The 13,430-nt window shown below is 42.9% G+C and overlaps 1 protein-coding gene across 1 annotated transcript; it reads right to left on the reverse strand.

Moving 5' to 3' along the window:
- Positions 1-911: 911 nt before the first annotated feature.
- On the reverse strand, positions 912-10,367 carry LOC129823778 (procollagen galactosyltransferase 2-like). The gene is made up of 12 exons (XM_055882747.1): positions 10,050-10,367; positions 8,913-9,023; positions 8,581-8,698; positions 8,185-8,319; positions 5,909-6,113; positions 5,528-5,647; positions 4,959-5,032; positions 4,655-4,761; positions 3,962-4,094; positions 2,373-2,500; positions 2,007-2,213; positions 912-1,713 (listed from the first exon to the last, which is right to left on the reverse strand). The coding sequence occupies exons 1-12, from the start codon at positions 10,286-10,288 to the stop codon at positions 1,428-1,430; spliced, it is 1,863 nt and encodes a 620-aa protein (XP_055738722.1). The 5' UTR covers positions 10,289-10,367; the 3' UTR covers positions 912-1,427.
- Positions 10,368-13,430: the final 3,063 nt, after the last annotated feature.

The raw sequence follows: 13,430 nt of genomic DNA on the forward strand, positions 1-13,430 counted from the left end.
CCACAGATGCAAAAGAAACAGTGGCCAGGTGAACAAAACCAAAGCATGGATTGCTGTCATACCTTGTCCGTAGACTGCTTACATGGTAAGGAATCCAATATGTAATTCTGTAATTTCGGTGAACTATCCCTATAAAATACTGAATGTGTGTATCCCATAAACTAATATGGGATACACATGTTTGCAGATAGCTAAAAGGCATACTTCTTTAATTAAGAAATAAGGTATGAGGAGGTGTGGTATATGGCCAATATACTACGGCTAAGGGCTGTTCTAATGCACAACGTATCACGGAGTGCCTGGACACAGCCCTTAGCCATGGTATAATGGCCATATACCACAACCCCCCGAGGTGCCTTATTGCTATTATAAACTGGTTACCAACGTAATTAGAGCAGTAAAAATACATGTTTTGTCATACCCATGGTATACGGTCTGATATACCACGGCTGTCAGCCAATTAGCATTCATGGCTCGAACCACTCAGTTTATAATCTTGATTATATAACAGATGGGTCTAATCCAGAATGCTGATTGGTTAAAACCGCATTCCAGCCGGTGTCTATTCCACAAATTACCACCGGCTAAATCCATGACATTAAAATGCCTATTTACTTTGTTCCATCTGACTGCACAATCCACTGTCTCATCAGCCCAGCCAGGCAATTTATAACCCGATCTCCACTATAAAAAGCATCTAGACAATATCTCACATTTCTTTTAGACTAACATTTAGTTTTCAACAGCGGAGATTTGTATAAACCTTGCTGTCTGTCTTTCCGACATTTGCAACATTGTTTCAATATTAAAATTAGATCTCCAGCTGTTTCATAGTAATGAACGTGTCGGGGTCGGGGCAAGACAGATAGGCAGGTAGCGTTTCTAAACCAGCCGAAATCATGAATCAGCTGACATAATTTTGATAAATATATATAAAGTAATGTCAATTGAAAAAAGGTCAAACGAAACGAGATGCAGCTAGTTTGCAGTATTTCCAGCTTCAGTTTGAAGTGATTGTATTAGGTGTGTTGTTGGCTAGCTCCTCTGATCAACAGTGTCCTGAAGAGAGAGCAAAATGTCATTCTGAATGCATTGTGAACGCACAATGTCAATGCCATCATTGTAAATAAGAATTTGTTCTTAACTAACTTGCCAAGTTAAATAAAGGTTGAATAAAAAAATTATATGCCAGGGGAAATCGCGCCACATTAGCTCATTGTTATGCATGTATCCAAATAAAGTTCACTAGAAAACAGTTTAAACAAATGCAAATGCAGCTACTGTTGTTATTCTGGCTGCAATGTTTGATGTGACTGTAAGTTAGCCGTAGCAAGCAAGAGATAAGAATGTTGCCAGCCAATATGGCAATGTAAGATTTGATTTATTAATCATAAGAGTAACGTGTGTGTTTATGTGACCTCAACTCATCAGAGTTCATCTCTTTGATTGCTGGCTGAGGAGGTTGGGGGCACGCCTCCTCCTTCCTTGACGATGGCTGGGGGCATAGGCCGTCCCTGGCCGTCCTGCTTGCTGCTTCGCTGGGTGTTCTGCCGGTCCCAGTCGGTGGTTGTGGCCTCATCGTCCCAGATGGTGGAGGTCTCTGTGTCGCTGAAGTAGCCCGGCTCGCCAGTATAGTGGGTGGGGAAGAGGAGCAGTGGCTCCACAGAGAACGCCAGCAGGTCCCTCTGCTCAAACTGGGCCATGTACTCCTCCCTGAGGGCAAGGAGAGTTGAGGAGAACTAAAAAACAACAACACATGCCCTGTATGAAAACAACCCCTTCTCCTAGCTCCAAAAGGCCCATTGGAAGATCTGCCTGGAAACACCGCCATATTGTTTGCACCGTTTTAATCTCTACCTGGTCTCTTAAGATCAGCAAACACTGGGTGTGCGGGGACAAATGTCACTCAACAAGCATGTGCTGGGTGAATAAGATGCTTGCGGGAGAGAGATAGAGTTAGAATGTGGACACTGCAGTTAAAAGCCTGTCCGACCACTGGAACTCACCTTGGGTGCTTGTTGAACATGACAGGCAGGTACTCATCCACAGGTAGCATCTTGCCCAGGGCCCGGGCTCCCAGGAGCCTCTTGGCCCCCTGCAAGGAGAGGGCGTAACCCAGGGTCCAGTAGGAATAGTCAGGGTGTACCAGGTTACTGACCCCCTCCACCCAGCGCTCCGGCTGCTTCACCTGCAGCCGCTTACGCCCCACGTAGCTGAGAGAGAGAGGGAGAGAAAAGTCAACCTCTTTCCGTTCATTTTATAAAGCCATTTTACACTATTATGCTGCATCCTAAGATCAGACACATGTTGGCATCTTGTCTGTCTGTCTGCCTGTCTATGTTCGAGTGTGTATGCAGCCAATCAGCCCTCACATCAGATCCCAGTCCAGTCCCACTCGGTCCACGTTCTCCATGATGGTCACCAGTCTGCTGCGAAAACGCGGCTCAAACCTCACATCATCCTCCAGCACCAGCACACGCTGCAGTCCCTGTTCCACCACCTAGGGGTAGACATGCACCACAGGACAGCCACTGAGCCAGGGTTTGAATCTCCAAATACTTGATACATTAAAACAAGTGACATTGCTTTCTATCTTATATCTTTACATCTAAAATAGTTTGAGCACTGTTACAGATCATTATCCTTTTACTGCAGTGGGATAAATCAGGGTCACACAGAGTGATTCTTCGTGGTCTTAAACAAATCTACTTTGAAACTAAAGTATACGACACACACACATGGTTATGGGCTTAAAAAAGAAGACACCTGTACCATGTCAGATATAGAGTTGAAATGTATTCAGTTTTGATTTTGTATACTAATATTACACTTTATATACATCACAGAAGACTTAAATGCAACAAAACCGTTTGACATAAAAACACCGGATTTTCGGGCCAAAAAAAGAAAGGAAAGTTTATTAACTATGAACATTCCACCCATAAGGCCACTAGAGGGCGATCTGGTCATTTGACTGCAGGAAAGGGGTGTACCATTATCAATAAAAGTGGCAGCTATAAAGATTTATTAGGATTTTTACGCAACGTTTGCAAGTGTATAGAATCGATTTTCATGTATAAACTAGATGTGTACCTGTTTCATGTATAGACTAGATGTGTACCTGTTTCATGTATAGACTAGATGTGTACCTGTTTCATGTATAGACTGGATGTGTACCTGTTTCATGTATAGACTAGATGTGTACCTGTTCCATGTACATACTAGATGTGTACCTGTGTCATGTACAGACTAGATGTGTACCTGTTTCATGTATAGACTAGATGTGTACCTGTTCCATGTACAGACTAGATGTGTACCTGTTCCGTGTACAGACTAGATGTGTACCTGTTTCATGTATAGACTAGATGTGTACCTGTTTCATGTATAGACTAGATGTGTACCTGTTTCATGTATAGACTGGATGTGTACCTGTTTCATGTATAGACTAGATGTGTACCTGTTTCATGTATAGACTGGATGTGTACCTGTTTCATGTATAGACTAGATGTGTACCTGTTCCATGTATAGACTAGATGTGTACCTGTTCCATGTATAGACTAGATGTGTACCTGTTCCATGTACAGACTAGATGTGTACCTGTTCCGTGTATAGACTAGATGTGTACCTGTTTCATGTATAGACTAGATGTGTACCTGTTTCATGTATAGACTAGATGTGTACCTGTTCCATGTATAGACTAGATGTGTACCTGTTTCATGTATAGACTAGATGTGTATCTGTTCCGTGTACAGACTAGATGTGTACCTGTTTCATGTATAGACTAGATGTGTACCTGTTTCATGTATAGACTAGATGTGTACCTGTTCCATGTATAGACTAGATGTGTACCTGTTCCATGTACAGACTAGATGTGTACCTGTTTCATGTATAGACTAGATGTGTACCTGTTCCGTGTACAGACTAGATGTGTACCTGTTCCATGTATAGACTAGATGTGTACCTGTTTCCAGATGTTGTAGTGACTGAGGAAGCAGCCGATCTCCCCTCGCGTCAGCACACGCCCCGAATACGGGTCTTTGTACCCAGGCAACATGTCTATGCCCATCGCTTGCAGCTGGGAGGAGTTCAGGGCTCTGAAGAAAAGAGAAGAAAAGAAAAGATTCATAAAACATAATTAAATGTTCAAACCCAGCTCAGGTGCGTAGGTCTCGATTTACTACAAGTTTGCACCTGTGCAGTGTTGGCACCTGTTCTTTTTCTGATTCAATTCAGAACGGTAGAACAAAAGATCAAAGGAAAATTAACATACTGATAATACATCAACGTTTCATGTTTGAGGAATCCATGCTCACTTTATTACATACTTTATTTAACCTTTATTTAACTTGGCAAGTCAGTTAAAAACAAATTCTTATTTACGATGATGGCCTACCCCGGCCAATTGTGCGCCGCCCTATGGTACTCCCAATCACGGCCGGTTGTGATACAACCTGGAATCGAACCAGTGTCTGTAGTGATGCCTCTAGCACTGAGATGCAGTGCCTTAGATTGCGGCGCCACTCAGGAGCCAGAGTGGAACCATAGTGGAGAGGAGTGAGGATTCAGTATGGATAGCAGGCAATGTATTTTATTTCCTTCTGAAATAACAGGTGCAGACGGTTATGTAAAGTGCTTTTGGATTGTTGTGTCGTACTTGCCATCCACCGCCTCTGTCAGTGTGATATCAATGCCCAGAACGGCAAGGGTGCTCAGCATTCGATCCCGCCGGTCAATGCGACGCTTCAGATTAATCAGAAAGATCTAGAATGAAGGCGGGGAGAACAGGTCACTAAAATCCGACTGTTCCATCCATTATCACCTTTCTCATGATTTGTATGAAATAGACGTTTCTGGGATTTCTTTCAAACAATGACAGTGGATGACTAAAGATATACTGTAGATATACAGTAGTGTAGATATACAATAGAGTAGATATACTGTAAGTACATTCTCAGTACCTCATCAAATCCCATCTTTTCCAGAGGTTTAGCTGTATGGTGCATGTATTTGGACGGCTTCATGAGGTAATCGACTGAAGAAAAATACCTGTATTAGACTCTTATTACTAGATAAAAGATAAAAGCAGATCACACTGTGTTAAGACATTTGCCATCTATGATTTGTAAGGGAATTCGTCAGTCTCTCATTAATGAACAGTTTAGGGATTCTCTGAAGAGACGGGGAGAGACGGAGAAGCAAAAGAGATAACAGAAGAGTGAGAATTCTGACACGGCTGTGAAAGTGAAAGTCAAACGGCATCACAGAGACTGGTCTGTAGGAGAGGGAATAGCAGGAAAGAAAGAAAGTCAAGAGCGGAGAGATATGTTAAAATATAGTGAGGGTAGTGTGTTTATTTTTTTATTTAACTAGGCAAGTCAGTTTTCAATGACAGCCTTGTTCAGGGGCTGATCGACAGATTTGTACCTTGTCAGCTTGGGGATTCGAACTTGCAATCTTTCAGTTACTAGCCCAACACTCTAACCACTAAGCTACCCTGCCGCCCCTGTGTGTGCATCAGAGTACTCACTCAGAGCCTCGGTCATGGTGTGGCTAAAGCTCTCCACCTCCTCCTCCAGACTTTGCTCTTGCTTCAGAGGCAGTGGCAGATACCCATAATGCTCTCTATTACATATGTACATCTGCACATCTGTATGGAGTCACAGGTTTAACATTAGACACATAAAACATAATAGATATAAATAATAATTCAGTGTTTGTTTGAGCCTGCCTGGAGTGCCACATAGCCTGGCTTTTCCCCTGGCTCCACTGCGCCAGACAAGCTCAATCAAGCGCAACTAAAGTATTTGAAAGAAAACAATGACTATTTGAACTAAGATATGAAACACATTCAATACACAGTAAGGAAACTGAGCATTTTAACACAATTCATTATGACTCTATGACTGACCTGCCCGCCGCGCAGAGAAGGCGAAGACCATGATGTCATCCAGGGGGAAGGTGTAATCGTGGTGTGGAGGGTGGAAGGCCAGCGCCCGGGTAGCGCTCCGCCTCAGGTCCACCAGGAAAGTAGAGTGCACCATGGGAACAGCGAAGCAGCCCTGGCGTTTCCAGTTCCTGATGGGGATGTACTCAGGGGTGCGTTTGTAGTAACCCTAAGAGGGCAGGGAGAGACACAGTGGATCAGAGAAACTTAAATAGAGTCCCCAGGGCCAATTCGGCCCATCGTTACATTTTCTGTGGCCCCTTGACATAAATGTATTTGATGAATAAAAAAACTTCAATAGTATGCTCTCTGGAAATGTGAATAATTTAAGTCTTCAAATACAATGGTGAGTGAACACAAAAGCAAGATGGTATAATACAATGAATTAACAAAAGAAAACACATTTAATGAGCATTAGAGGTATAAATCCTCATGAGTTACAAAGATTCTTGATATCTACACTCAGTGGCCAGTTTATTAGATACATCCATCGAGTACCGGGTCGGACCCCCTCCAGAACATTCTGAATTCTTTGGGGTATGGAAACATTTCTCAATTGGTATCAAGGGACCTAACGTGTGCCAGGAAAACATTCCACACACCATTACACCACCAGCCTGTAACGTTGACACCAGGCAGGATGGGCCATGGACTCATGCTGCTTACGCTAAATCCTGACTCTGCCATCAGCATGATGCAACAGGAACCCAGATTCGTCGGACCAGGCAATGTTTTTCCACTCGTCAATTGCCCAGTGTTGGTGATCACACGTCCACTTGAGCCGCTTCTTCTTGCTTTTAGCTGATAGGAGTAGAACCCTGTGTGGTCGTCTGCTGCAATAACCAATCCGTGACAAGGACCGACGAGTTGTGCGCTCTGAGATATCGTTCTGCACACCACTGTTGTACTGCACCGTTATTTGCCTGTTTGTGGCCCGCCTGTTAGCTTGCACAATTCTTGCCGTTCTTCTACCTCTCATCAACGAGCTGTTTTCACCCACAGGACTGCCGCTGACTGGATGTTTTTTGTTTGTTTCGCCATTCTCTGTGAACCCTAGACACCGTTGTGCGTGTTAACCCCAAGAGTCAGTTTCTGAGATACTGGAACCGCCTGGTACCGACGATCCTACCACGCTCAAAGTCGCTTAGGTCACTCGTTTTGCCCATTCTAACGTTAAACCAAACAGTCTCTAAATGCTTCGATTCCTTTCTGCCTGCTTTATACAGCAAGCCAAGGCCACGTGAAAGGAGCGATCCATTTTCGTGAAAGGAGGTGGTGTACCTAATAAACTGGCCTCTGAGTGTATATCTAAAAAATGACATACTCGCTAATTGAATTGATTATCAATGCCATAGAAAACTGACAAACCAGAAGACAAAAAATGGGAAAGGACAGAAGAGCCACTAAGGGAAAGTGGCTAGGGGAGTGGTGATGCGAAGATAGCAGAACGCAAATCATCAAAGGAATGGCTCCATCTGTTTCCCTGCCCCTACCAAAACCCTTTTCACCATGACACTAACAGAGACAGACAGACAGACAGACAGACAGACAGACAGACAGACAAGCTTGGCCGACATACAGACAGACAAGCTTGGTAGACAAGCAGACAGACAGACAGACAGACAGACAGACAAGCTTGACAGACAGACAGACAGACAGATAGACAAGCAGACAGACAGACAAGCTTGGCATGGTAGGCAGACAGACAGACAGACAAGCAGACAGACAGACAAGCTTGGCAGACAGACAGACAGACAGACAAGCTTGACAGACAGACAGACAGATAGACAAGCAGACAGACAGACAAGCTTGGCATGGTAGGCAGACAGACAGACAGACAAGCAGACAGACAGACAAGCTTGGCAGACAGACAGACAGACAGACAAGCTTGACAGACAGACAGACAGATAGACAAGCAGACAGACAGACAAGCTTGGCATGGTAGGCAGACAGACAGACAAGCAGACAGACAGACAAGCTTGGCAGACAGACAGACAGACAGACAGACAGACAAGCTTGACAGACAGACTGACAGATAGACAAGCAGACAGACAGACAAGCTTGGCATGGTAGGCAGACAGACAGACAGACAGACAAATAGACAAATGTTATGCTTCAGATTGAATAAACATTTGGATGGCAGCTAAACAATAAAGTTGTCTTCTGAGAATGGGTCCAGTTGTGGGCCAGAAAAAGTTGGAGGTTGGAGCGATTGTGACAGAGATTAATGAAGGGTGTACCTGTGGGGTCACGCCACACCAGAAGTTGGAGTACAGGACGCGGGACTCCAACATGGGCGCTACCACCGTTAAATTCTCTGCTATCATCTCAGTCAGCACCCGCCGGTTGGTCAGCAAGTTGTCAGTGTCCACAAACTGATTGAAGAAGGAATCATCTCAGTGGAAATTCTGAGTTTCTGCGGGCTGGCTCAAGTAAAGTGAGGGGAATTCACAATTGGCTATTTTTGGTACTTTCGACAAGTTACAGATTTAAAAAAATGAAGGTGTCGTTACTGTAACAGTGAACAGTGCCTAAAACAAAACAGTTTGCCATCTCAAAATGTGATGCCTCTGCGCCTAATGACACCTACTACTGAGTGTTGTTGTCCCACAGTGTTGAGTTGTGGGTGACCTCACCAGTATGTAATCAGCCCAGAGAGCCCTAGCTGATTTGAGAGCAGCCTGTTTTAGCTTCATCACGTGGGTGAACCGAGAGTTAGGCCAGTGCTTCGGCCCCAACTCACCCACATGCGAGCTAGGGGAGAGGGGAGATGGAAGGAGAGAAATGAGTGGAGAGGTCTTTATTCTTGACTTTTGTTGACATAGATATTGAATGACAAGAGTGCACAATATGGGTCCTTGATAGTTATGAACACCCCAGCTTCACAGGGAAAGGTGGGTCGTCTGAGAAGAAGACATGTAAAGTGAATGTGGAGAAAATGGAAGGATGTATTTCAGAGTGTGCTCACCTTGGTTCTTCCATGGGTGTCCACTTCACAGAATGATACTGGCTCTGCACCCCTCTGATCCACTCCTGCAGCATGGCTGTGGTGTTGTCCACACTGTGGTCTGCAGCAGCACTGGAACAAAGTGGCTAGAGCATCAGCCCACTAGTGCTACTGGCTGGATCAGATAGTTGGTTGGAGCATAGTGCTTTCCACACCATGGTTTTAAATTTGATTCCCACATGAGCCTTGGACCGGGTTTCCCGGACACAGATTAAACCTAGATGTAAGCATGATGAACAGAGGTTCAGGACACCAGATTAAACCTAGATTTAAGCATGATGAACAGAGGTTCAGGACACCAGATTAAACCTAGATTTAAGCATGATGAACAGAGGTTCAGGACACCAGATTTCTACATGGCATGTGATTTGCTGTAAGTGTCTTCAGATAAAAACATTTTACAGTATTGCATCAGCATAGACTTCCTTATTCTCTCTCTCTCTCTCTCTCTCTCTGCCTGGTCGCTGTCATTCACCGTGCTGTGCCACTCCACTTCACATCTCACCCTCTCTCTCTGCTCCCAGACCACTATTTACTCTTCTCACATTCATCTCATATTCATCTCTGAGTATTTCGGTAGAGAGGTTGAACTCAGGCCACTTAATCCACTGACGGCAACTGGTTTTTAATAGGTTTTGCCCAATGAAAGTGCCCTCCATTCAGGGATTGATATATATTTTATTCATTTATTATGGTAAAATGCAGTTATAATTAGCCCATAGGGCTGGGTGATGCTGTAAATAATCTATCGAACTCCACCTCAGTAACGTCCTTAGTGGAACTGAGGAATTTTTCAATTCAAAACTAAAATCTGGTGCTCTTTACACAAAAATACCCAATATTCCCAAAATGAAAGCATGTGGTGTCTTCTGGAATTGATGGGCAACAATGCGACAATACGTGACTGCTTTAGTTTACATCACTCAATGAGCTAGCCATACTCTGACTAACCATGAATATGATAAATAATTAAAATAATTGTATTTATTTCAAAGGGTAAAATATCTAAAAGTAAGAAACAATGTGGAACAAAATATTAAATGTTGTTATTAAATTATATGTTAAAATGTTTTAATTAAAAAATATTAAATGTTTTACCAGATGGCGATACGATCCTTAGGATATTCCAGCCTGTCGATGCACCCCAAGAAGTAGGGAAGACTGTGCTCCGCATTGCGCGCAAGGATACTGAGCAATACTTTAGGCTTCAGCAACAAAGACTCGAGCAGGACAGGTTCTACGGGTTCAGTTATCAAGTCTTCTGTACAGGTGTTGTATGGGAGTATCCCGGTCAAAATCAAAAAAAGCAATCCGAAACCCACAATTTCAAACGGCATTATTTCCTTAAGGGTGCTCGATCTCCCTCCTGAACTACATGTACTGCAGCTGAGAATGGATGAATGGTGCAAATCGAGTATGTGGCACTGATCTGGTAGGTGAGATGCAGACAGTGTGAAGACAACCGGTGAACGGCTGGTAAGCCGACTATCCACCCAAATATGTTTTATTATTTATGTTTTATGGGGGTTTTCCTTGCGGTGTAGGACTACCAATTTAGACATATCCCAGCTAAATACAAACGTTCCCACAACTTTAGAGAATGTTTCCTTAAGAGTCTCATTATGTCATTACCTAAAGTTTTCATAGGAACATTTCCAGTGATGTACAAGGACCGTTTCCAAGAGACCATTTCCTCAATGTCAAATTGAATTTACCTAGAACGTAGTTACAATGTTCTCAGAATATAAGATGTTAATGTTCTAGACATGTTTCATAGAAACATTGCAAGATGTTGTTCATGATGTTGAAAAAGTAGGATGTTCGGTTATTGTAACGGTTGTCCTCCTCCTCTTCTTCCAAAGAGGAGGAGTATGGATTGGACCAAAACGCAGCATTGTTATACGACATGATGAATTTATTAAATTAAAGACGAAACACGAAGAACACCTGAATAACTAACAAAATTATAAACGAAGTCAACAGACCTGAAACAAACGAACTTACATATACACGAAGAACGCATGAACAGGTACAGACGACACGGACGAACGAACGGACGAACGAACGAACGAACGAACGAACGAACGAACGAACGAACGAACGAACGAACGAACGAACGAACGAACGAACGAACGAACGAACGAACGAACGAACGAACGAACGAACGAACGAACGAACCAGTCCCGTGTGGTGCACAGACACGGAAGACAACCACCCACAAACAAACAGTGTGAACAGCCTAGCTTTATATGGTTCTCAATCAGAGGAAAAGTCAAACACCTGTCTCTGATTGAGAACCATATAAGGCTAATTACAAATGACCTAAAACTAGAAACACAAAACATAGAATGCCCACCCCAACTCACGCCCTGACCAACTAAACACATACAAAAATAACAGAAAACAGGTCAGGAACGTGACAGTTATGGCCCTCTGGAGGTTTTTCTAGTTCCCAGCTTGTTCCTGCAATGTCCCTAAATACATTTTTACAACGTCTCCTGATGGTCCCAAAGAAACCCCCCCCCCCCCCCCCCCCCCCCCCCCCCCAAAGAAACATCTCTTCACATGCCCCCACTTGTTACTGTTGACAAGCCAATCAAGACCCCAATTGGTGAACCACTGATCCACCCAGAGCCTGTAACTTACAATGTTTTCAACTTACATATTTAACACACTTTGACTTACATGATTCCATTGTGCATGTTCATACAGTAATTATTATTCAACATGTCCTCACCTGGGTTTTGAACTCAGAACCTCTGGGTTCACAGCATTCCCGATCTTCCTGCTACACCAAAACATCTGTGTCAGTTATCAGTTAATCTCACTATTATCTAATTGATTTCATATACTTTATTTCAGCAATTTTAGGGTTTTCTGTATAGTTGTCTAACGTCGGTGGGGTATTGTAATAGGGGATTTTAGGGTTTTCTGTATAGTTGTCTAACGTTGGTGGGGTATTGTAATAGGGGATTTTAGGGTTTTCTGTATCGTTGTCTAACGTTGGTGGGGTATTGTAATAGGGGATTTTAGGGTTTCTGTATAGTTGTAAAAGAGAAGAGCAGGCGCGGATATTGTCAATCATAAATAAAGTTTAATAACAAGTTGGAAAAGGGAGACATCACCGGCATAGAAGCAGAGAAAATGTCTAGCAGTCCTTATCTGAGAAGGCACTTAATATTTTAATCAGACAGTAACAAATGTTCTGTAAACACCAACTCGAAAGGCTGGGAGGAAGACACAACATCAGCGGCTACAGAATCACACAGTGTCACAATATCAGTGTGCCCTTGGCTCAGTGTGGCATCAAACTTTAACCATAACACTCAACACTGGCTGATATTTGATACTGGCAGTTTAATTAACAGGTCAAACATACCAACCTCAGTACTTAGCAACAGAACAGGAGAGGAATACAGGAGAGGAATTAATCAAACACAATTCCCCATTACAGGCTAATTAGTATGTTTTAAAGGGATAGTTAATTACAAAATTACACATTGGTTTCCTTACCCTGCAAGCAGTCTATGGACAAGGTATGACAGCAATCCATGCTTTGGTTTAGTTTCCCTGGAACTGTTTCCACATGCTGACGTTTTAGTATGTGTGGCACAAATTTCATTCAATTCATGGGACTGATAGTAGCTTTTTTCGCTCATAATGTCCAAATCATCCAAAAGTATCTACAATTGATTGTGAAGCTCAACAAAGTCACTTATAGGTGATTTTAACGATTCCCTTTATCTCCCCTGGAGAGTTGCCAGTGAGCTCTGTGGGCCCTCAGGATGGCACATTTCTAGCTGTGAACGATGATACAACAAGTAAGCTGAGGTACTGACCACCAGAAACACTTTGTTCCTTGGAGAGGAGTCCTCCACCAGCCTGCAGGAACTGGCTGCTTCCATGGACTCTGGAGAGCACTGAGAGGGGGGCAGAGGAAAGGAGACAGAGCCTGTATTTCTGTATTCTGTATTTCAGTTCACTAATATCGTAGCAAGACATTCTGTCAACACAGTTGTAAATAACTGTTTTTTTCCCTTATTTTTTTGTCTTTATTTTTCAGGCTCACTGAGTTGCTCAGGCAGATGAAAACCAGATACCCCTTACAAGCAAAATAGTCATTTTAGTTGTGTGTTGTTAACTTTTTATCATTGTTTTTAACATTGTTTTGAACATTGAGACAGAATGTTCATTATTTATTTATTTATTTAACCTTTATTTAACCAGGTAGGCTAGTTAAGAACAAGTTCTCATTCACAACTGCGACATGGCCAAGATAAAGCAAAGCAGTGCAACACAAACAACAACACAGAGTTACACTCTGAATAAACAAACATACAGTCAATAATACAATAGAAAAAGTCTATATACAATGTGTGCAAATGATGTAGGACAAGGGAGGTAAGGCAATAAATAGGCCATAGTGGCGAAATAAGTACAATATCGCAATTAAACACTGGAGTGATAGATTTGCAGAAG

This window comes from Salvelinus fontinalis, chromosome 26, assembly GCF_029448725.1.
Source record: "Salvelinus fontinalis isolate EN_2023a chromosome 26, ASM2944872v1, whole genome shotgun sequence".
In the NCBI taxonomy this organism is placed as follows: Eukaryota; Metazoa; Chordata; class Actinopteri; order Salmoniformes; family Salmonidae; genus Salvelinus; species Salvelinus fontinalis.

Excerpts from the sequence above, each read along its gene's own strand:
- LOC129823778 (XM_055882747.1), bottom strand. The coding sequence starts at position 10,288 with ATGCCGTTTGAAATTGTGGGTTTCGGATTGCTTTTTTTGATTTTGACC. Across the intron at positions 6,114-8,184 it reads GGTGTGGCGTGACCCCACAG|GGTTACTACAAACGCACCCC; the intron begins GTACACCCTTCA and ends CTGCCCTCTTAG. Across the intron at positions 5,033-5,527 it reads CACCATGACCGAGGCTCTGA|TCGATTACCTCATGAAGCCG; the intron begins GTGAGTACTCTG and ends ATTTTTCTTCAG.